We start from the raw sequence: 25,286 nt of genomic DNA on the forward strand, positions 1-25,286 counted from the left end.
GTGCCCGTACCTGTTTTCATGGATTCATATAGCTAAGACATTGAAACTTGAGTAGGTAGTAGGTACGATAGTTGATTATTCCACTTATTTGAATGTTGACATTATTTAGTACTTAACCCTTTTGTGCCTTAGTTTTCCTCTGTAAAATAGTGATAATAGTACCTCCTTCATAGAGTTGTGAGGATTAAATGACGAAGTGCTCAGAATAATGCTTGTTTCATGGTGAGCTTGTAAATGTTACCTATCATGATTATTAGTCCAAATCTTCACTCGTTTCCAGATTATTAGTTCAGTATTCTGAATTCACTATCAAACACATTTTGGTATTCAGGATTTCTGGAAATAATCCTTTAAGTGCAAGAGTTCTGTTGTAGATCAATTTGTTAGAGATACTGAAAAGGTTCACTACTTTTAGTGTAAACTTCTAAGGTAACACTGACTTCACTGCTTAACTCTACAACTTGATTAAACATTGTTTAACTTTTTAGTCAGGAAAAAGCATCCATTCCCTTTCAAAAGAAGAATATTTATCTCATTTTCAAATTTGCACTGAATCAGTCTTTGGCACATAAAATTTTATTTTTAGAATCTGTTTTGCAGATGTGGAGTCTGCTGCTTTAAGACTTGGTTGGTTGAGTGAAAATTTCATATATGTATTATATTTCAACAGCATTAAAAAAAAGAATAATGGCTGTGATTCTGAAGAATAATTGCGCTATACTTCAGTGACTTGTTGGAAAGCCTGCCTGCACCTGCTAATATCCAGGGAGAAGTGGTCCAGAAATAACTGTTGAGCCCTGGCAGCACTGGGGTAAAGGGTGGGTAGAGGGAGATTTCTGTAAGATTTGTCGTGTCCACGTTATCCTGTGTTGGCTGCCATAATCCTTTTCCTCTTTCCCCATACCTCCTCATTTTCCACCTCCACCCACCGTGCTTTCTCTCTCTTGTCAGGACGTAGCAATTACTTCTTAACATAAATTAAACAGTCATCTGTAATTAAAGCCGCACTACATTTTTCTCCACGTTTGAAGGCCAAATTCACATGATTTCTTATCTTGATACATGCTAAAGAGTAATTAATCACACTGAGTGACTTGCTTTACGTCCCAGGTGGATTCACTGTGAGTTTCCCACTCCCTGATCAAGTACACAGAGAAATATGGTTGGAGAATTACAGAATTCTTCTGTCCTTACTGCTCTCTCCAGAAGAGTCGATTTTCATCTGTGACCACTTTGTGTTCCTTTCCAGTTGGTCAGAAATATATACTATTGGAAGCACTGGATCTTTACTTATTAAATTTTAATTTTCTGTGTCTTTCTCTCTTCTCAGATTCTCCATTTATGTTAACAACAGCATCATTCTCCTTTGTCCAGGGCCTTTGTCAGTAACATTGTCTTCATTCCTTCTTGGTTCCAAACTCAGTAGCCACGGGCCAGGCCCTTTTCTGGAAGCACCAGTCCAGGCAGACTTTGGGGCACAGTGCTTGCCCAGGAGGGGACTTCAGGCCTGCCCTTCATGATCCCAAACCCCTAATTGGTGCTGACCCTCTCTTGCTTCCCAGAGTTTAGAGAATACTGTGCATATTCCCTGACTGGGTCTGCAGGGTCTTTCCCAATCTAGTCCTAGCCTGTTTCCATCCTCATCTCAAGACATGTGTCATGTGTGCAGTCCCCTCTCCCCACCTACACACACACACACACACACACACACACTCACACTGTAACTATAGCAGACTATTCACCATTCCTTTCAAAGCTTTTGCTGATGGTATTCCTTCTTAAAATCTACCTCATGACCCCTTCTTCCCATTTAGGAGCCAAATCGAATATTATGTCTTTTCCTTAGCCTCTTTTCCTAAGTTCCATTCCTTTTCATCCTACCCAGGTTTAGGGGATTCTTATCTGTATTTCAATAGAATTTTATGCAGGAGCACTCTTCACCTGCTATCTCTCCCTTATCACTTCCCTCTCCAATTTCCATAGCATTCTGACTTCTGCCCCATCATTCTACTGAAATTGCTCTTGCAGACCTCATCTATGACCTTTATCTTCGTCCAACGAAGGCCTTTCACTTGTTTTAGGCCTTTCACTTATTTTAGTTGGCATTCAATGAAGGCCTTTCACTTAGTATCTCTTAATATCTCTCTGGAATTGACACTCTTGCACTTTGATTTTAAACTTTCTCCTTCAACATTCCTATCACTGCCCTCTCCTGTCTCTCTCACCTCTTTCCTGTCTCCTGTCTCACTCCTTTTCCTTTTTGCCGCCTGGTCCTTAAGTATTTGTTCCAGGGTGGGGGTGGGGGTGGGGTCTGCCTCTGTGGTTCCCACAGTGGTATGTCTGTCTACATTCTAATGACACCTAATTATATTACTTTCACCTGTGCAGCAAGAGTCCCCACCTGGTTCTCACACAAGTATGTGAACCAGGTTACTGTTCTCACCCCCTTTGATATTGTCTTTTGGTCTCATACCACACCTTCTCCTCTACAGCGCTGCCTCCCTAAGTGAATGGCACTACTTGCCTAGCCCTCAAAATTATTTTTCTTTTACTCCCTCCCCACCTATTGCCTTAGCCCAGGTCTTGCTCATTTCTCACCTGGGTATTTCAACCTGCAGACTTGTTGCCTCCAAGTAGTCTTCACCACTGACACCCACGTGGTTTTCTACAATGCAGGTCTGATTATATAACTTTTGTCATTTCTTTATGTAGAGGCTCCATAATCTCCTAGAGTATAAAACCCGTAATTCCAATATATCTTATAGGATACCCTTTACAATCTGCTAATTGCCAATAATTGTTACAATCTCTATCTTCCACTTGTGCCCACTGGTTACTTTATCCTCTTGTCAAAGCAAAACAAACTGGCTGTGTTTTTGCAAGCTTCCTTATCTTTGTATTTTCTACACCAATTTCTAGGATTTAGCACCCCCCCATGATATTCACCTGAAGAATCTCAACTGTCCCCAAAATAAACACATCTGGTGGAATCCTTTCCAGATCTTTCCAAATTGGCTGCCTCTTTCTCTTCTCTGGGTGCTGCCTCATGACGTGATGACATTCTTTCCCCCAGTTTTTGTCCTTCATTAGATTATGTGTTGTTGGAGAACAAGCACCTTTAAATCCCCAGGTATCTACCAAGATACCTAGCCTATAGAAAATATTTAATGTATATTTATTGAGTTGGGGCCCTTTGGCTTATTGCTTATACGTTATTTCCACCAGTCAAGCTGTGGTTTCCATGGAGACAAAGGACCTGTCCTAGTCAATCCTGGTTTTTTCAGAGCCAGAAACTGTGCTCATGCCTCAAAAAAGTTAATTGGAGAAAACTATTTTGAGGAACATTTCAGGAGAACTCAAGTAGAGGAGTACTGAAAGATAGATAGATATGAGGTGATCAAACAATATGGTGAATGTTTAAATAAAAAAATGTATTACAGTAAAAGACACATTGCCATTAACCCTCCTCAGAATACTCCCCTTCACTTCAAACACACTTATCCCATTGTTCTTGCCATTTTCTGAAGTAGTTCTGGAAGTCCTCTTTCATGAGTGTCTTTAGTTGCGCTGTCATTGCTGCCATGATGTCCTGAACCATTTTGACTTTGAGGAAGAGCCAGAAGTTGCATGGTGCCAGATTCAGTGAATAAGGTGGATGAGGACACACTGTAATGTGTTTATTTGACAGAAATTGCCATATATCAGAAGTGATGTGTGACACGGAGCGCTGTCATGAAGGAGGATTATTTATGTCACACTTCAAAACACACCTTCTCTCAACCGTAGCTCACACCCAACTGACTGCACTGAACAAGTTGAAACTCGTCACACACTGTTACTAAGGTTTATCGCACCACTTCCCGTATTGAAGATCCCTGCCTTTCCATTGGATGGCACTGGGCAGCAGTATTCACCGTGTTTTGTGATCACAACAGAAAGGCTCCCTGTCACGCTTCTGGTATGGCAATTTCTGTCAAATAAAAACATTACGATGTGTCTTCATCCACCTTATTCACTGGATCTGGCACCCTGTGACTTCTGGCTCTTCCCCAAGTTCAAAATGACTATGAAAGATAAATGTTTTGAATCAGTTCAGGACATCAAGGCAGCCACGACAGCATAAGTAAACACACTCACAAAAGAGGACTTCCAGAACTGCTTCAGAAAGTGGTAAGAACAATGGAATAAGTGTGTTCGAAGCGAGGGGGAGTATTTTGAGGGCGATTAATGGCAATGTGTCTTTTACTATAATGAATTTTTAAAAATTTAAGCATTCACCATATTTCTTGATCATATCTCGTAGATAGATAATGATATATATTATAAATATGTATGTCTTTATATATTTAATTATGTACATCTGGTATAGGATTTTAATTTTATTGAAAGTGTATTATGTGTACAAAACAATGCTAGATATCGAGAGCATAAAAGGAGTCAAAATGGGTATCTCTTTGGAAGATTTTGATTCAGTATTTTAGAAGGTGCATGACAGTCTTCATATATTCTTTTGAAATACTTGTGAAGCATTTTTGCCGTAAGTACAATTCTAAGCATCTACCTGTTGGTGTTCTCTTAAAACCTATACTGTATTTCTCGTGAGCTTCATGATAGGTTAAAGTAAAAGGGTTTAGAGAGGAAAAAAGGAACCCACTGCCTCAATATATTTGGTTATATCTAAGTTCTCTCTTCCCTCTCTTCTTACCTCTTCTTATATTTAGGGTCACTTAATGAGATATAGATATGAATATGTAATATATGTTTATGTATCTGTATATTTCCTATTTTTACACAAACCTCTAAGCAGTTGAACATTTGACACCTGGCATAGAGTTTTAAGTTAATATTGGTAGGAACCTGTTGAGTCCTTTACCTACAGTGGTCCAGCAGGTCACTTGCACTAGAACTCTATGTAATTCAGTTCTTCACTTTTTAACCTGGATACTAGACCCTGATCTCTCTTGTTTGATTTAAAGAAATAAAATACTTAAAAAGTGTTTAGTAAAGAGCTTTAGGTTTGTTTGGTTTATAAGAGAAGAGTAATTTTTGTCTAATGAGAATATTGGTATATGAGTATATTTTAAATTGAAAAATCTCTTCTAATTCCATTTTATGGACTCCCTCATCTGAGGTTTCCTAAAGTGGTCCCCAGAAATGTTTAGTTACTGATAGTCATTCTAGAAATTTAATGAGACTTTCAGCTATACTGATTCCAGATGAAATTAGAAGAGGATGGGGGCAGTGAAACGATTTTTAGTGGATTTAACAGAGTTGTGCAACCATCACAACCGTCTAATTTATAATATTTCCATTCCCTAAAAGGAAATCATGTTTAGTCATTCCGTGTTTCTACCCCCAGCCCTAGGCAACCACTAATCTGCTTTCTATCTATATATTTTCCTTTTATGGACATTTCAGATAAATAAGATCATACAATATATGATGTTTTATGTCTAGCTTCTTTAACTTAGCACAATGTGTTTGGAGGTTCATCCATTGTTATGGTGTGTAGTGGGTAGAACGGTAGCTCCCCAAAAGATATTTCTATATCAAACTCTTAGAACCTGTGAATGCTACCTTACTTGGAAAAGGGATGCTTGCAGATGTAATTGTTAAGCATCTTGAGATGAGATCATTCTGGATTATCCAGGTGGGCCCTAAATTCAACAACAAGTATTCTTATAAGAGACAGAAAAGGAGAAGACACACAGAGGGAAAGGCCATGTAAAGATAAAGGCAGAGATTGGAGTGATGTGAATATAAGCCCGGGAAGCCAAGCCATGCCCACAGGTACCGGAAACTGGAAGAGGCAAGGAGGAATTCTCCCCCAGGGTCTCCAGAGGGAGTGGACTTCTGGCCTTCAGAGCGGTTAAAGAATCCATTTCTCTTGTTTCAAGCCACCCAGTTGGTGGTTAATTTGTTATGGCAGCTTCAGTCATATATAGCGTGTGTCACTGCTTTGTTCCTTTTCGTTGCCAAATAGTTTTCCATTGTATGGTAGTTTCACATTTTGTTTATCCATGCATCAGTTGATGGATATTGGATTGTTTCTAGTTTTGGCTATTATGTATAATGCTTCTCTGGACATTCACGTTAAAGGTGTTGCATGGGGTTATGTTTTCAGTTCTCTTGGGTGGATTCCTAGGAGTGGAATTGCTGAGTCATGGGGTAAATCTATGTTTAATATTTTACAAAACTGCCAAACGGTTTTCCAAAGTGGTTCCACTATTTTACACTCCTACCAGTAATGTATGTGGGTTCCAGTTTCTTTAATTCCTCACCAGGCCTGTCATTTTGATTATAGCTATGAAATGTCATCTCATTGTAATTTTGATTTGCATTTATTTTCTTAACGACAATATCAATCATCTTTTTATGTGCTTATTGGGCATTTGTATATATATATATTCTTTAGTGAAATACATATTTAAATCTTTTGCCCATTTAAAAAGCTGGGTCACTTAGCTTTTTATTGAATTTTTAAATATTGTAGATACCAGTCCTTTATCAGATATATGATTTACAAATATTTTATCCAAGTCTATGGCTTGTGTTTCAACTTTCTTCATAGTGTCTTTCAAAGCACATAAATTTTTAGTTTTAATGATGTCCAATTTATCTTTTTTCCTTATCATTTGTGCTTTTGGTGTTCTATCTAAGAAATCATTCCCTAATCTAGGGTCATGTTTGAAGTGTTTTACATTTATTTCTATGATCCATTTTGAATTAATTTTTGTATGATGTGAAGTAAAGGTTTGTATTCACCTTTGTGCATATGGCTCTTTAGTCTCAGCATAATTTTTTGAAAAGACATTTTATTTCCATTGAATTGTTTTGGTATCTTTGTCGAAAATCAATTGGCCATAAGTGTAAGGGTATTAAGTAGTTAATTACTGTAGCATTATCCTTACTGTTCTGCTACATTTCGTAAGACCTAATTTTAATAACCAAAAGTATAAAACATTAGTACCAAATACATTTCTCCTAAATGCAATTATATTCCTATTGCAATTACTGTGTGTATGTATGTGAATTATATATGTTTATAAAGATAATTGTGGGTTTATGTAGAAGCTAGAACATTTTTCCCATTTCCGTGGAACTTCATTACCTTGTTATTTGGGCGTTTTTGAAAAGAAGGTCATTCTTGTTGGATTTGTTCTGCCAAGAGAGCCAGCAAGTTTCAGACTCTTAAATCACTCAAGTTGCTTGTATAGTGAGAAAAATTAAACCAAGATCTCTTAAGTGATTTCCACGCAAAATTAATGCTTCCCTTGATTTCTGCCAAATGCTCTGATGCATTTATGCAACAGATGCCAGAAAGTTTAGAACTTGTATCTGGAAAGAATTCAGAATTTTAAGACAGAAAGCATTTGTGCCTGTGGCCATGTAATGACCCCACCTGTGTCTTTTTCTTGTCTTCTGTGTGTTTTCATTGTGTGTCCGGAAGGGCCCAGCCAGATACTTCTATTTTAAATCTTTTTAGGAAGCACAGTTTTAATTTTACAAGACCAGATCTCACTTCAAGTTTGAAAATATGTGTTCTTCAGCATAGAATGTTTTGACAGACACCTAATGGCCTAGCACTTTAGCATCCATTTTTTTTAGGGCAGAGATTCAGAGAATCAGAGCCATAAAACCACTAGTATAATTAGTCACCATCAGATACTATATATATTTATATCTCATACCTCTATATACAAGGTTAGCTGCTTTTTTTTTCCTTTCTGTTATTTTAATAACTAGCTGAACCTGTTAAGATATCACTGAAATAAGTGGAACATACTTGGATTTATTAGCTTTAATATTTTATTTATGGTCTAAGCGGAAAAGCAGAAAGGAACTAGAATTTATTGAGTGCCTACTGTGTTCCAAGTACTGTCTTAGATACCTTTGTATCCCTAATCTCATTCAATCCTCACACTCATTGTGGTATTATTATCCCAGTTTTAGAGATGAAGAGCTTCAAACAAGCCAGATAAGGATGATGATACTTGTGTGGGCCTTCCATGTCATAATTCCAATGTATCATCTTGAGTTTGGGAGATGATCAGTTATAAAAAAAGGAGAAGCTTATTGTTTATCCCCACTCTTGCAGAGCCGAAGGTAGAAAGAAAAGGCACAGGAAGTATTTCTCCACATTTTGTGTAGATTAACTATGAGAAGCACACTGAACAGAGATAGGAGATAAGTGAGCAAGACAGAATGCATTCAGTAGGGGGTAAGTTTTTATAATACTCAGATACAAATGTTGCTGGGGCAATTGGATATTCATATGCAAAAAAGAACTTTGTAGCACATATAAAAGCTAATTCAAATAGGTCATAGACCTAGTTGTAAAGCTTAAAACTATAAAAGTTCTAGAAGTAAACATAGGAGAATGTCCTATGACTTTGGGTGAGGCAAAGATTTCTTAGATATGATATCAAAATTTGATAAATAGGACTTTATCCAAATTTAAAACATCCGCTATTTGAAAGACTATTTTAAAAAATGATAGGCAATCTACAGACTTGAAAAATATTTGCCAAACACATATCTGATAAAGAACTTGCATCCAGACTATCTAAAGAACACTCAACATACAAAAATAAGGAAATAACTAAATGTTCAAAATGGACAAAAGATTCGAAGAGATGCTTCACCAAAGAGGAGAAATGGATGGCAAATTGTACATGGAAAACTCCTCAGCATCTTTAGTCATTTAGGAAATGAAAATTAAAATCACAATATCAATACTCACCTATTAGAATGGTTTAAGAAACAACTGATAAACCAAGTGCTGGCAAGGACATAGAGCAGTTGGAACTCTCGTATGTCGCTGGTGGGAATGCAAAGTAGAATAGCCACTTTGGAAAACAGTTTAATAGTTTTTTTATAACGTTAAACATGGACTTCCCATATGACCAGCAATCCCATTTGTAAGTATTTAGCCAAGAGAAATGAAAACTTATTTTTACAAAAAACAAAACAAAACAACAAAAAACTGTATGTGCATATTTACAGTGGCTTTATTCATAATCACCTCAAACTGGAAACAGCCCAATACCCTTCATATGGTGAAAGGAGAAACAAAACGTTGTATATCCTTATAGTGGAATGTTATTCCTCAACAAAAAGGAATGGACTACTGCTACTTACAACAACTCAAATGCATTATGCTGAGTTAAAGAAGCCAGGTGCAAAACGCTACATACAGTATAATTCCAGTAGAATTTATAACATTTGAAAGGGCTAATGCATATGGATACAAAACAGGTCAGTAGTTGCGAAAGGCTAAATAAAGATGGGGAGGGAATGGGTTTTCTATAAAGAGGCAACACAAGGGAAGTTTTAGAGTGATAGAACTATGTATACGTTTGCCAAAATTCGCAGAACTATATTCGCAGAACTATACGTTTAAAAAATAGATTTCATTGCAACTATGTATGTTATACCCCAAATAAGTTTATTGTCTGTCTGTCTGTATGAATGTATGTCTCTCTTTCAGAGAAATCTAGAAATGGGCATTCCAGAGTAGGTTTGGTGGCTCTAGTGTCATCAAGGACCAACACACCTTCTATTTTGTTGCTCTGATAAGATAAGATGCTGCTTGAGCACAGCATCACATCTAGGTTGCTGGCAGAGGAGAGTAAACAAGAAGGGGTGAAGAAAGATCTGCAACCCTCTGTTAGAGACTTTCTCAAAGTCCCACACTGCCTTTCCACTTACACCACACTGGTCAAAGCGCAGTTGCCACATTTCATCACATCTAGCTGCAACAGAAGCTGGGAAGTACAGATTTTAACTGAGAAGAAAGGAGAATGGATGCTGGAGTATGCTGCAAGCAGTATCTGTCACACTGCTACTGGCTTCTAGCTGTCAGTGTCTTGTAGAATGGAAGTTAATTCTCCTGGCTCCCCACTAGGTTGCATTAAGTCCTTGAGTTCCAACTTGCCTTTCTGTTGTTCTGTGTACTGTTCCCAAACCCTTATTTGCTTACGTTTTGCCAGTGAGTTCTAAAATTCACTCACAGAACTGTACATTTAAAAAATAGATTTCATTGTAAGTATGTATGTTAATCTTACTTCAGGCATTGGTACTGACATCTCCAAAAGGGAGTGTTTGGTAATGTCAAGCAATTGATTAAGTTCCCAAGCAAAGCTTAGGGGGAAGACATGCAAATGTTATTAATCAAAAATACCCTTCATTTGGAATAAATAATAAATATTTGACAGAAAACGCTGGCTATTTGAAATCTGTACATTCAAAAATCAATTGCATTTCATTGTATATTGGTTATACCTCAACAAAGTTGATTTCTAAAATGCTTTGATAGACAGTGAATTTCATTCATTCAACATTTATCGAGGAACTAGTATGTTATGTTAATATGTGTAATTACAAGTTATGTGATTACATAGTGTTACAGTGTGGGAGTTAAAAGCTAAAATGGCAACGTGGATAGACTTCCCTAGTTTTGTTCTTTTTCACAATTATTTAGGCTGTTTCAAGTTGTTTGCATTTCCGTATAAATTTTAGAATCAGCTTACCCAATTTCTACACCAAAGAAACTCTGCTGGATTTTTGATTGAGATTGCATTGAATCTAAAGATTAATTAGGGAAGAATTGAATCTTAACAATATTGACTCTTCTGATCCATGAATACAGTGTATTTTCTCATTTATGTGGATCTTCTTTCATTTCTCTAAGAAATGTTGTATGATTTTCAGTGTACGAATACCACACACATCTTGTCAGATTCCGTGTTTATTCATGCTGTTATGAATGGTATGATTTTCATAAAATTTCAACATCTAATTGCTTATCTATACAAACAAAATTGATTTATGATATTGACCTTGTATTCTGTGACTTTGCCAAACTCACTTATTAGTGCTTTTGTAGATTCTTGGGATTTTCTGTATAAATGATCACGATCTTCTTTCCAGTCTTTAACCCTTTAATTTATTTTATTTGCTTTATTGTACTGGATGGCAGCTCCAGTGTAAAGAAATATGGAGAGCTGACATCATTGTTTTGTTCTCAAGGATAAGAACATACCTGTAAATTTTTCATAGATGTTGAGGAAGTTCCATCTATTCCTACTTTGCTGAGAGTTTTTTCTTTTTAAATTATGAATGGATGTTGGATTGTTTTTTCTAATTCTCATTTTGTACCGATTGAGGTGATCATATATCTTTTTTCTTTTTTATAGTCTGTTGATAAGGGTGAATTATATTGTTCAATTTTCAGTCCTTTAAATCCTCCTTTGCCGTTCCTGTCTTAAATACCATTGAATCGTGATGTATTATCATTTTATGCACTGCTAGTTTGAATTTGCTGATATTTTGTTAAGAATTTTTGTGTCTATGTTTATTGGGGATATGGATCTATAGTTTTGTTTTTTGTAGTGATTTTGGTTTTGACATCAGGGTGATGCTTTCCCTATATAGAATGAATTGAGCAGTGTTTCCTCTTCTATTTTCTGGAAGAGTTTGCATATAATTGGTGTTATTTCTTTCTTAAATGTTTGGTAGAATTCGACAGTATTTTTTTCATCAGTCCAGCTAGAGGTTTATTAATTACTGAATTCCTCAGAGAACCAGATTTTGGTTTCTCTACTGCTTTTATGTTTGCTATTTTATTCCTTTGTACTCTCATTTTTATTATATCCTTCCTCTGCTTGCTTTGGGTTTAATTTTCTCTCTTTTTTCCTAGTTTCTTACAGTTGAGTCTTAAGTCAACTGTTATTTTATTTGAGGAATTTTTTCTTCTTCTTTTTTTTGGTTCTCCTAGATTCTGTATTTGTCTGTTTGGAATCCATTCATCACTAGGCCAATTATATTAACTATATTTTCTTATTTTCTGTATTCCTTTTTAAAATATTTATTTTTCAATTACAGTTGACATACAATACTGTATTATTTTCAAGCGTACAACATAGTGATTAGACGTTTATGTAACTTACGAAGTAGTCATCTCAATAAATCTAATACCCATCTGACACCATACATAGTCATTACAATATTATTCACTATATTCCTTATGCTATACTTTATATCCTCATGACAGTTTTGTAGCTGTCAATTTGTACTTCTTAATCCCTTCCTTTTATACCTATCCCCAACCCCCCTCCCATCTGACAACCATTAAAATGTTCTCTGTACCTATGAGTTTGTTTCTGTTTTGTTTGTTTATTTTGTCCTTTAGAGTCTATATATAAGTGAAATCATATGGCATTTGTCTTTCTCTGAGTTACTACATTCAGCACAATACAGTCTAGATCCATCCATGTTATTGCAGATGGCAAGATTTTATTCTTTTTTATGATGGAGTTATATTCCATTGTAAATATATACCATCTCTTCTTTATCCATTCATCCATTGATGGTTGCCTCCATATCTTGGCTATTGTAAATAATGCTGTAATGAACATATAAATGCACATGTCCCTTTGCATTAGTGTTGTAAGTTTATTCAGATAAATACCCAGAAGTGGGATTTCTGGGTTCTTCTTTGTCTCTTGTTATAGTCTTTGATTTAAAGTCTATTTTGTCTGGTATAAATATTGCTACCCCAACTCTATATTTTTCCCCCCATTTTTATGAAATATGTTTTTCCATCCCTTTACTTTCAGTCTGTGTGTGTAAATCTGAAGTGAGTCTCTGCTAGGCAGCAATGGAAGGGTCTTGTTTTCTTATCCATTCAGCCACCTTATCTTTTGATTGGAGCATTTAACCATTTACATTTAAAGTAATTATTGATAAATATGTAGTTGTTATTATCATTTTATTATTAATAATTTTTTTTTTTTTTTTTTTTTTTTTTTTTTTTTTTTTTTTTAAAGAAGTGCCTCTAAGATCCCTTGTAATATTGATTCGGTGGTGATGAACTCCTTTAGCTTTTTCTTGTCTGAAAAGCTCTTTAACAGTCCTTTGATCCTAAATGATAGCTTTGCTGGGTAGAGTAATCTTGGTTGTAGTTCCTTGCGTTTCATCACTTTGAATATTTCCTGCCAATCCCTTCTGGCCTGCGACGTTTCTATTGATAAGTTCAGTTGACAGTCTTATGGGAATTCCCTTGTAGGTAACTAACTGCTTTTCTCTTGCTGCTTTTAAGATTCTTGATTTATCTTTAACTTTTGTCATGTTAATTATGACGTGTATTGGTGTGGGCCTCTTTGGGTTCATCTTGTTTGGGACTCACTGCACTTCTTGGGCTTGTATGTCTATTTCCTTTGCCAGGTTAGGGAAGTTTTCTGTCATTATTTCTTCAAATAGGTTTTCAATTCCTGTGCTCTTTTCCTCCTGGTACCCAATGATACAAATATTGGTACACTTGATGTTGTACCAGAGGCCCCTTCAACTATCCTCATTTTTTTTGGTAAAGATTTTATTGGGGAAGGGGAACAGGACTTTATTGGGGAACAGTGTGTACTTCCAGGACTTTTTTCCAAGTCAAGTTGTTGTCCTTTCAGTCTTAGTTGTGGAGGGCGCAGCTCAGCTCCAGGTCCAGTTGCCATTGCTAGTTGCAGGGGTCACAGCCCACCATCCCTTGCGGGACTCGAGTTGAACTGGCAACCTTGTGGTTGAGAGCCCACTGACCCATGTGGGAATTGAACCAGCAGCCTTCGGAATTAGGAGCGTGGAGCTTTAATGGCCTGAGCCACCGGGCCAACCCTATCCTCATTTTCTTTGGATTCTTTTTTCTGTTTACTGTTCTGATTGGGTGTTTTCTGCTACCTTAACTTCTAAATTGCTGAGTTGCTCCTCTGCTTCATCTACTTTATTGTTGGTTCCCTGTAATGTATTCTTCATTTCAGTTATTGTGTTCTTCATTTCTGACTGGTTCTTTTTATGTTTTCTATCTCCATTTTTGTGTTTCCTATCACTTTGTTGAAGCTTTCTCTGAGATCGCCGAGCATTCTTATAACCAGTGTTTTGAACACTGCATCTAGTAGATAGCTTATCTCCATTTTCTTTAGTTCTTTTTCTGGAGCTTTGTTCTGTTCTTTCATTTAGGACATGCTTCTTTGTCTCCCCATTTTGGCTGCCTCCCTGTGTATTTTTTGTATGTCTTAGGTGGGGCTTCTGTGTCTCCTGGTCTTAGTAGAGTAGCCTTATGTAGTAGGTGTCCTGTGTGCCCCAGTGGTGCAGTCTACCTGGTCACCAGAGCTGGGTTCTCCAGATGTGTTCCTTATGTGGATTGCACATGCCCTCCTGTTGTAGTTGAGCCTCGGTTGCTGTTTGCACATCAGTGGTAGGGATTGATCCTCAGGCTGATTGGTTGTGAAGACTGGCTGTGACTACACTGCAGGAGCTGCTGTGCAGAGGCTGACCGTATATAGAAGGATTCAATTTAGTAGGGCTCTGATGCCTGCCCAGTTTGCCCTTTGGGTGCATTGTCCTTGGATGCAGCTGAGTGCTCCTCTGGCTTAGTCCGAAGCTGGCCACCAGGTGTGCCAGCCATGGGCCGACTGGGAAGGGACCCACTGCAGGCCAAGTTCAGCAGCATCCTGTACCCAGCCCAGGGCCACCTGGCAAGAGCCACAATGCAGTTTGCAGATGGCTGCCACCTGTGCTGGTCTTGGAGGTGCCTTGAGAGGCCAAGCCTCAAACCAAGGCTAGGTGTCACTAATGCTGGGGCTTAGGGTTACTCAGCCAGAAGTGTGAGACATGCCGAAGCCAGATGCTTCTTGTCTGGGTTTTGTGAACCTTTGGGAGATTTTCAGAAAGCCTGCAGCATGAGCCAAGACAGGCAGTTTGTATAGGAGAGCTACTGGAAGTGGCTTGGATGAGCCCATAAGTTGGGTGGGGTGGGGTCTCAGGGAGTAATCAGGGTGGGGCCAACAGTATTAGCCAGGTTGATGGAGATTCAGATATGGTGGCTGCATGCATCCTCACTCTGGGAGCGGGGAGAGTCAAAAAAGAAAATGGATTCTGCAAGCACTTCTGTCTGGGAGAAAACTTCCCCTGCAACCCTTGCCCTGAAGCCAGACAATCCAGTTCCTCCCCATATGTCCCTGGCGCCTTTCAAGCTGCTGCTCCAGCACTGGAGCTCAGAGTGAGTGACTGTCAGAGAGTTAAGTCTGTGTGTGAGCCCTTTATGAAGAACTCCTGGGATTTCAGCTGCCCTCCATCTCACTCATCCACAATCATTGCTGGTTTTCACAGCCAGAAGTTGTGGGGACTTTTCTCCCTGGCTCTGGAACCCTGGGCTGGGGAGCCTGGTTTAGGGCTGGGACCTTTTGCTTCTCTAGGGGGATCTCTGCAGCTGAGATATCCCTCCGGATTTTTAACCTCTACATGGGTGTGGGACTAACCTGTTCCACATCTCCGCCCCTCCTACCAGTCTCAAGGTGGCTTCTTCTGTGTGTCCTTAGTTGTAGGACTTCTGTTCAGCTAGACTTCAGGTGATTCTCAATCATGGTTGTTCTATACTTTAGTTGCAATTTTGATGTGGTCATGAGAGGAGGCCAGCACAGTGTTTACCTACTCCTCTATCTTCACTGGAAATTCTATCTTTTTTTCTAGTATATACAGTTAATGTTATATTTTCCATATGTGCTTTGATGTTAGCTGAATACCATGAATTTTTATATATTTTCATATTTATTGGATTTGAAGTATTTTCTACTATCCTTTGTGATTTTTTTTTTTGACCCATGGATTATTTACTATTATATTTCTTAATTTCTTAATGTTTTGGGAAAGATATATTTCCAGATGCATTTCTGTTATTAATTGCTTTATAAATTATATTTTTGAGTGTACACACTTTGTATGAGTTCATGCATTTTTAGTGTGCTTAGATTTGTCTTATGGCCCAGAATATAGTCTATCTTGGTGAATGTTCAGTGTTTACTTGAAAATAATGCACGTTCAGTTGTTGTTGGGTGAAGTGTTATATAAATGTCGATTAGCTCAACTTGTTTGGTAGTATTTTTGTGGTCTTGTATATCCTTACTGATTTTTTTTGGAGGGGGAAGAGGGATCTACTTGTTCCATCAGTTACTGAGATAGGATTGTTGAAGTGTACAGCTATAAGTATGGATTTATTATTCTTTTATTTATGTTAAGTTTGATTGTGTATTTTGAAGCTCTGCTATTAGGGCCATATGCATTTAGGATTGTTATGTGTTCTTGATCAGTTGACTCTTTATCATTATGAAATATTCCTCTTTGTCTTTCTGCCTTGTTCTGAAGTCTAGTTTGTCTAACATTAATATGGTCACACCACCTTTCTTTTGATTATGTTCATGTGGTACGTATTTTTTCCATCCTTTTGCTGTTAGCCTATCGAAGTCTTTCTACTTAAAGGTGGTTGTGTGCTTTTTAAAGACAGAATCTGCTGAATCTTATTTTTATTTAACCCAATCTCACAATTTTTGCCGGTTTGAGTTTTTAGGCCATTTCCAACTAATGTAATTATTGATGAGGTTGAATTTAAACCTACTGTGTTGTTCTTTTATATTTATCCCATAGCTCTGTATTTTTCTGTTTTTATAGGATTAATTTTTTGTTTCCATTTTATTTCCGTTATTATGTGTTTGTGATTACTTTAGTGTTTGTATACATCATTAATATATCAAAATCTCTCTTCAAATAATAGTATACCATTTCAAGTATAGTAGAAAACTATACTTCCTTCCCACCCTTCCAACCTTTGTGCTATTATTGTCATACATTTTACTTGAACATATGTTACAAACATCACAATGTTATTACTTTTTGCTTTATAGCTATTTGTCTTTTAAAGATATTTAAACATTTTTAACATGTATCCTACACTTACCCTTATTTTTGCCACAATGAGCACTCTGTTTCTTTGAGTAGATTTAGATTTCCGTTTGTGTCATGTTTATTCTTACTGAAGAACTTTCTGTCATATTTCTTGTAGTACATGTCTGATAGAAATGAACTGTCCTAGCTGTGTTCATCTGAAAAAGTGTTTATTTCATCTTATTTTTAAATATTTTTTCACTGGGTATAGAATATTAGATTGACATTTTTTTCCTTCACATAACTTTAGAGATGTTGTTTTATAGTGGTTTGACTTAGACAATTTCTGCCAAGAAGTCACTGAAGTCATCTTTGTTTTTCTGTGTACTATGTTTTTTGTTCTTTCTCTGCGTCAGAAAGATTTTATTTATTTTTTTAGCCTCCCTTAATGGTAGTACTCCTTTGCCTGTGAGGAAGAGGGTATTCTGTCCCCCAGACCAGCTTTAGATTGCTGTTGCTTGTTACTTAGTGAAAACTCACAGGCATATAGCTTTGGTTTTACTCCTCCCCCTAGAGGTATGAGATCTTTGCCTAAGCCCTACAGCAGGACATCATCTTTTTTTAGTGACCTATTTTTTCAGTGTGTTTTCTAGTGTATGTTATATTAACACATGTAAATAATTTAGAAATTGATGTATGTATATGGGGATTGTATGTTCAACACTCATTCTGATCAGAGTGTATAGTCAGGACTGTCTGTGGGCCACTGCTTTAGAGGGTCAGAACTAATAACTGATCGATTTGAAGTAGAATTTGCCATTTGCTGTTTGATTTGATGACAACACGATTCAGATGGTTCACTTTATTTCAGTGAGTAACCTCATTTATAAATGGAGAATGTCTACATGCAGGTTTTACAATGATTATTAGATAGATTTATATGCTTAAAAGTTGATGTAGTCTTTATGGGCTTGTTTGTATTTTAACCTTTTTTCTTTTTTGTAAATGAAAAAATCTCCTTATTCATTTTAGGACTGTGAGGACATGGGAAGTTGAAAATCCAAAGAAGCAAAGAAGTGTATTTAAACCACGAACAATGCAGGGTAAAAAAGTAATTCCCACCACATGCACATATAGTAGAGATGGAAACCTCATTGCAGCTGCCTGCCAGAATGGAAGCATACAGATCTGGGACCGAAATTTGACTGTAAGTCAAGGACGTTTAAGTCCATTTTTCTTAGGAGAAAACCACCTTATAAAGACAAACATCATGTTAAAATATTATGAAGATCAATTTCCTGAGTTTAGCCTTAATTTAAACTTCAGTGTTAGTTGATAAAACATTGGGACTTTTGCAGTAAACAGAATTACAGCAAACATCCCAGCTTAGTATCTTCTAATATTAGATTTTGTTTTTAAAATAAATTAGATCTTTTGGTATAAAATATAAAAAGCACAGCACAGTTTATTATATGACATTTCAGTGTACTTGATTTTGAAAGTGAAGGATTTGACAGTAATATAAAACAAGACTAAGCAGAGAACTAGAAAATACCCTTTAAAAGATTTAAGAAAACCATGAAATGTCCAGGATGATCTATCAGTTGTTTTGCCATTATTTCTGTAGTAATTTAAATAATATTTTGTCTTAACATTCCATGACAGTCTATTTGAATAGGTTTCAGATTTTTCCTTTAGAGTTTAGGTCGTTATTAGAATAAATAAATTTTGGAATTCAAAAGGAACATAGAATTTTATAACCATAGAAATAATGACTGTAAAAGACTTTGGCTAATTCTGTGAATTACCAGTAACCTTTAAAAACAGGTTTTTGTGTGTATAGATGGTAAAATAAAAATTTTTGATAAGTGGAATGATTCTAGATTACCAAAGTTTAAATGAAAATCGACACTAATATTATAATACAATTTGGTTATGTTATTTTAGTAAAAGATTCTGGTTTAATTATTACTACAATAAACACTTATAAAGTACCTACTATATATCAGGCACTATTCTAGTCGTGGAATACTGCAGAGTATCAAAAATTCCTGCCCTCATGGAGTTCACATTCTAGTTCCTTTAAAAAAAATTATAAAAATAATATTCTTTTAAATAAAATTGTCTGGGATTTACATTTTGAAAGGGATCCCAGGAAACATAGTTGTCTTTTCAGGCAGATGAGTTAAAGTCAGTTTTCTTGGGAAGAGGTAAAAAGTAATAGTGAAAAAAGAATCCGTGTTTATAATGCTGGAAATATCTTTGGCATTTTCTGTTTGTCAGATCTTTTTATTTCTGTTTTCATCTCCACTGTAAACCCCATAAAGCTTCATAACAGCACAGAGATTTTAAAAGTCCTTAGAACTGTAAACTGAGTTTTAACCAAGCAATAAATTTTTTAGTAACTGGCTTTCATCGTCTCTGGGTGCTGTTGATTTAAACACAGAAATTCTAAACCATGAGGTTTTTTTGTGTAGCTTTAATAGTGGTGTGTTTGGTATAGTGCATATATATAAAGGTGAATATAGTTTTTAAAGATTGACCTTACTTAACTCTTGAATTAATGAGTATCTTCTGTTTCCAGTTGTGTAAAAAACAAAGCTGTTTGAATGCCAGTTCTCGCTCCCAAATCTTTTAAGCCATTTTGCTAATCAGTCTTTGATTCTATTTTGTTAGAATTTAATAGTACATGAATGTATAGCTTATATCACATCCCATTCATTTTATTTCATTTATATTTTTACATTTCATGTGTCACCTAAAGACAAATCAAATTGAGAGGAAAAAACTTGCTATCAGTAAACACAGCTTGATTTAAAAACAGGTTTTAAAGAAATTCTTAACTATTACTTCAGCAATAATAAACCATCTACAGGGAAACACTAAAGCTGAGGTAAGAAATCCTAATAGCACTAGTTTTTCCACACAGTCGTCAAAGAATTATAGGGTAAATAATGGTTAACACATGTGTTTTGTGACAATTAAAATAAGCTATCATAATTGTCATATTTAATCATAGAATTCTCATTAGTCCAAATGGAACTTTAGCAAATTAAATGGAACATTTTTTGTTTTTGGAAGGTGTCTGTCTATTAAATTCCTGTGTTCTCAAGTCCTACCTTTACTGTAGAATTTTGCTGGCCAATGTGGTAGCCACTAGCCATTTGACTATTTCAGTTTAAATTAATAGAAATAAAATACAATGAAAATTTCAGTCCCTCAGTCATATTAGCCACCTTTCAGGTGCCCAATCGCCACCTGTGTCTACTTATTGAACAGCACAGATAGAGAACACTCCCATCACTGCAGACAGCTTTGTTGGATAGTGTTTGCCCAACATCCCCTCGCTCATGATGATGGCCTGCCTCTCAGTGTGAGGAGAAGGCCTCTTCAGAGGGGCGTATACACCGCCTCCCTGGTCCCTCCACCCAGTCACCAGCATTTATCTGAGCAACAGCGAGGAGGCCAGGGATTGACTGGAGATGCAGAATACAGGGAGATGACATTGGAGAGGTAATGGCATGCGCCCTGACTCCGGGCCTTTGCGTATTTTGAACCCCTCAGCCTGCAATACTGTTCTCTTAGATGTCCCCATGGCTGCTTTCCCCTCACCTCTTTCAGTACAGTGCTCAAATGTCCTCTTTCCCGCAAGGCCTTTCCTGACTCCAACCTATATAAGACTAACTTTAACCCCACCAGTGGCGTTCTCTAGCCCTCTTATTTTCTTCCCTATGCTGATCACAAACCGATACACTCTACTATATATGTACTTATTTGTTTATTGGCTGTTTCCCTCCAGTAGGATAGTGGCTCCATGTGGGCAAGGATTATTGTCTGTTTTGCTCCCTGCTGTATTCCCAGAGCAAAGAACAATGCCTAGTATATAGCAGATTCTCAATACCTATTTGTTGCATGAATGAGGGAATGAATGTAATCTGAAAAGGTAACATAAAGTGAGATTGGCAGTTTGTTTCTAAGAAGATATTAAAAATAGTAGCATCAAAACTATTCTGTTTATATGAAAACATAATGAGATACATATGAGACAGATATTGAGGTGATTTTTGATATATCCTTAATAATGTACAAATACACAATCTGTATTAACATAGGTGGATTTTTAAAAACAGTTTTCACTTCTCTCTCAAGTATAATTTCTGGCTTTTAACACATTCCAGGATGTATAGTCTTATGAATCCCTAGTGACTTCTGTCCATATTAAAACAACGCTTACCAAATTCTTTGGGCATGTTTTGCTGAAAGAAGTGTTGCTGCTCTTTAATAGCTGTCGAGAATCTACAATATGTTAGACTCTTTACTAAAAGAACATGCTGTATTTACTTGTATTGCACTCACTATTCATTACACTAAGATTTTGGCAGGAACATGGGGAGCCATTGTATTCATGGAGTTTTAGCTTCCCTGGACATAGGTGGGAGGGAATAATATTTGAAGTTTGACTTGGCAATAGGGTACGACCAGCAACTTGACCCACTTTCCACCTGCCTGCCTTCTACTGCTCCTTTGGCCTGCAATCCCAGCTCAGATTCTGGGTCTGTCCCTTTTGGGAACATGACCACACACCACAACCCCTCACCAGGAACGCCTCAAGCCTGTGTAATACTGCAGAGACATTTCTCCAGCTCAGTGGTTGATCAGTGCCTGCTCTCTCCCTGCCATGCTAGAGAATGGTGGGTATAAATCAAAGAAAGCCAAGGCAAGAACTAGTAATCACATAAGAAGATAAGCTTCTGGGCACATAAGCCCCTGGTGAATAAGAGAACGGGAATGAAGGATAGAGAATACAGGAAATGAAGTCACCAGTAGTAGCTTACATCCAGCGTACCACAGATCTTTAAATGTCTCCAATCACTGTCAGATACCCCTGTTAAGATTAGGTTGATTTACGTCCTTCTGAATCTTTCCCTTTATTAATATTTCTATATGCATATTAAAAGGTTTCATTTGTTTTTATATGTAGAGAATTTGTGATTCATTTACTTGTAAATGAATATAGCTCTAAATTGCTTTTTTCAAAAAATTTTAAATTTAAATGAAACCATAATTTTACACACATGAAATATATACTTAAAAAATTTTTATTAGTTATTATTACTATTACTATTTTATTATTAATTGCCTCTGCTTTCTACTTTCATGTTCCTAATCTGCCACATAAAACTTGTAAATTACATTGTATGTATCCTTCTGTACTTTTCTCATGTCTCTATATCTATATCTAACTAGCTAACTACCTATTGTAGATCAGAAAATTTCACCTTGTGTTTTGAGCACCTGTCACCTTACTAAGAATGAGACCAAAGACAAAAAGGTGTCTTTTCTTTCTGCAAAGACTGATCACTTAATAATTCACAGCTTTTACTAAATATTTGTTGTTTAATTTAAAGCAGTGAAATATTGACTATGGGGGGGAGAAAAGTACATTACAGAGGAAAAATTATATTTTATTTTTTAAACAATTTTTAAAAATCAAGTGATTTAGAAAATGATTCTAGTATCATCCTTTGAGAAAAAATGGTGTATCTTTGTAAAAATATAAAAAGCAATGTTAAAAATTCAACTATAGGTTTTTGTGTTTTCATTAGGCTTAATACTGGGAGTCTAGAAAAATATATATGGACAGCTAAAAGTTTACTGCATAGTTCTGTAGCATATTTTGTAAATGACACCTGAGATATACAGTTATAAGTACATTACTTGGGACTTTCTGTGCTGAGTTTTTAAAGCTCATTACCCCTCATTTTCTTTGTTCATGAAATCAAGGCATGATTTCTACTATACCAGATTATTTTGAGGATTATATTCAGTAATGTATTTAAAACACTCAGAACAGGTCTTACATGTAACAGGTCTTAGTAACTGTTGGTCGTCTTCTTCCTTTTTCTTTTGAGCTCTTAGGAGGTTTACAGTTTTTCTAGAATGGTGAAGTTAGATCTCAAGATGCTATTTAACTATGGCTATGAAAGTGTCACGAATCTGAGTTTAACACACATATTTTGGTGGTGAAAAGTATGGTTTAGGAAGCTAAGAGTGTAGATTCCTGTTATAGCCAGTCATTTATGTATTGAAATACAACTATTATCAATAAATAAAATTGTTACGTACCCATTGGTTAGTGTGCCTGAGTAGATAGATGAATTATGATTTTTCAAAGAATCATTCAAGAGAAAACATCTGACGTACAAATTACTCTGTAGTGTTTTTAACATGCTTATTTTTTGAAGCGTTTCAAAAAAGTATGTCATTGATTTAAAACATAAATAACCATCAAAACTGTGCGAAATTACCTCAGGCACTAAAATTAAGTTCTAATTTGTCAAGTATTTTAATGAAAGCTTTAAAGGTTTTCTTATAATGCTCGTGTAAAATGTCATACACTGTTGGAAGCATTTTTTTTTAAAATGAGAATATACTGGCTTTTGAACAAGTTAGATTAAAAGGCTTTCTTTAAATTATAGATAATTATTATCCTTTTTTTTGAAGTAAGGGATAATAGAATAATTGAATTTAAGACTTCCAGTTGCACATGGTAAGTTAAACACATTCATTCAGCTCTCCTCTCTCCCGAAACCCCACTAAAATGACAGAAAAGGCATTTTTAAAAAACATAAACCCATATGGACCCAAAAAGAATTAGAGAGGAGATGACAGCAGAAAAGAGAAGCCAAGACACTTCTGGAAGCTAAAAACCAGATGCATGAATGGTAACTGATTGGCCAACTAGAGAAAGTGGAAACTTTAGCCATGGTGGGAAAAGCCTGTAAAAGACGAACTGGTTAATCCTGCAATTCCCTCTTCTACCCTGTGCAACCAGATTACTGCTCTTCTCTCACCTTCCCTCATCCCACAGAAGGATTACTTTTAGAGTGGGTCTGTCAAAGAGACTCTGTATTCCAGTCAAAGCCAAAATGAGGTAGAAATCTTAACAGAGCTGTGTTTCTTCTCCTCCCCACCCCCCCATTGTTATTAATAACATTTACTGAGTACTTTCTGTGGGCTAGGCAGTATTTGAAGCACTTTACATGTAATATTTCATTTCATTCCTACAGCAATCATATAATGTAAGTACTGTTACTATCATTTTACAGATGAGGAAACCAAGACACAAAGAGATTGAGTTGCCTACTCAGAATTATAGTTAGTACGTGGCAGAACTGGGATTCAGTCCCAGGCAGTCTGGCTCAAGACCCTAGACCAGGGGTCAGCAACTACGACCCATGTGCAAATCTAGCCCACCACCTCTTTTTGTATGGCCCACAAGCTCCTGATGGTTTTTTCATTTTTGAATGGTTGTACTATTTTCCTATTGCTGCTATAACAAATTTATCGCAAACTTAGTGGCTTAAAACAACACAAGATTGTTATCTTACACTTCTATAGGTTATTAACTCACTGGGCTAAAATCAAGGTGTAGGCAGGACTGTGTTCTTTTCTGGAGGCATTAGGAGAGAATCCATTTCCTTATCCTGTCCAGCTTCAAGAAGCCACCTGCATTACTTGGCTCATGACCTCCTTCCTCCATCTTGAAAGTGGGTCAGCTCAGCATCAGTGAGTTGAGTCCTTTTGTTATCGCAACACTGTGACCTTCTCTTCTGCTTCCCTCTTCTATTAAAAACACTTGTGATTACACTGGGTCTACTTGAATAACAGGACAGCCTTATTTTGAGATCAGTTGAATAGCAATGTTAATTTAATCTGAAATCTTAATTCCCCTTTGCCATTAAGATAACATTCACTTCTAGGGTTTAGGACACAAAAATCTTTTTTTTTTTTTTTAATGATTATTTATTGGGGTGACAATGGTTAGTAAAATTACATAGGTTTGAGGTGTACAATTCTGTATTACATCATCTATATATCACATTGTGTGTTCACCACCCAGAGTCAGTTCTCCTTCCATCACCATATATTTGACCCCCATTACCCTCGTCTACTACCTTCCTCCCCCCTTACCCTCTGGTAACCACTAAACTGTTGTCTATATCTATGAGTTTTTGTTTATTTTTTTGTCTTGTTCCTTTGTTGCTTCCAATTTTATATCCCACACATCAGTGAACTCATATAGTTCGCGACTTTTTCTAATTTATTTCGCTTAACATAATAATTTCAAGATCCATCCATGTTGTCACAAATGGCACTATTTCATCTGATTTTCTAATGGTGAGTAGGCTATTTGAGAGTTGAGAATTTAGATTGCATGAAAGCCTACTTCGATTTTGTGTTATTTTAGGTAATTTTAAAGTTTTATTATCTTTTATCAATTGGCAACATAGTACAAATGCTCCCTAATTCTTTTAAAAAAAAAAACAAACTTGTTGTTTTATGTAGCACAAGTAAAGCCCTCTGCAGCTGTCTAGATAGAGTTGTTATGTCGTCTGAAATGGTCAGACTCTCTGCAGGACGACTATAGTCTCTAGAAAGCCTATATAAGGGATGCCTCTCTCTAGGAGAGAGATTCCCTGAACTGTGTTTCTCAGCTTCAGGACAGCTATGATTTATTTTGTAAGCTGATGAGGCCAAACATTACTGGTTTAACCATTATAAACAAAATAGTAAATGTT

The 25,286-nt window shown here is 36.4% G+C and overlaps 1 protein-coding gene across 1 annotated transcript in view; it reads left to right on the top strand.

The window, feature by feature from the left end:
• Nucleotides 1-25,286, top strand: part of WDR70 (WD repeat domain 70) — a 248,107-nt gene that overhangs the window by 143,990 nt on the left and 78,831 nt on the right. Inside the window, exon 10 of the mRNA XM_033110994.1 lies at nucleotides 17,737-17,911. Within this exon, the coding sequence (XP_032966885.1) occupies nucleotides 17,737-17,911 (175 nt within the window). The remainder of the gene's footprint in view (nucleotides 1-17,736; nucleotides 17,912-25,286) is intronic.

Source organism: Rhinolophus ferrumequinum, chromosome 7, assembly GCF_004115265.2.
Source record: "Rhinolophus ferrumequinum isolate MPI-CBG mRhiFer1 chromosome 7, mRhiFer1_v1.p, whole genome shotgun sequence".
Lineage (NCBI taxonomy): Eukaryota > Metazoa > Chordata > Mammalia > Chiroptera > Rhinolophidae > Rhinolophus > Rhinolophus ferrumequinum.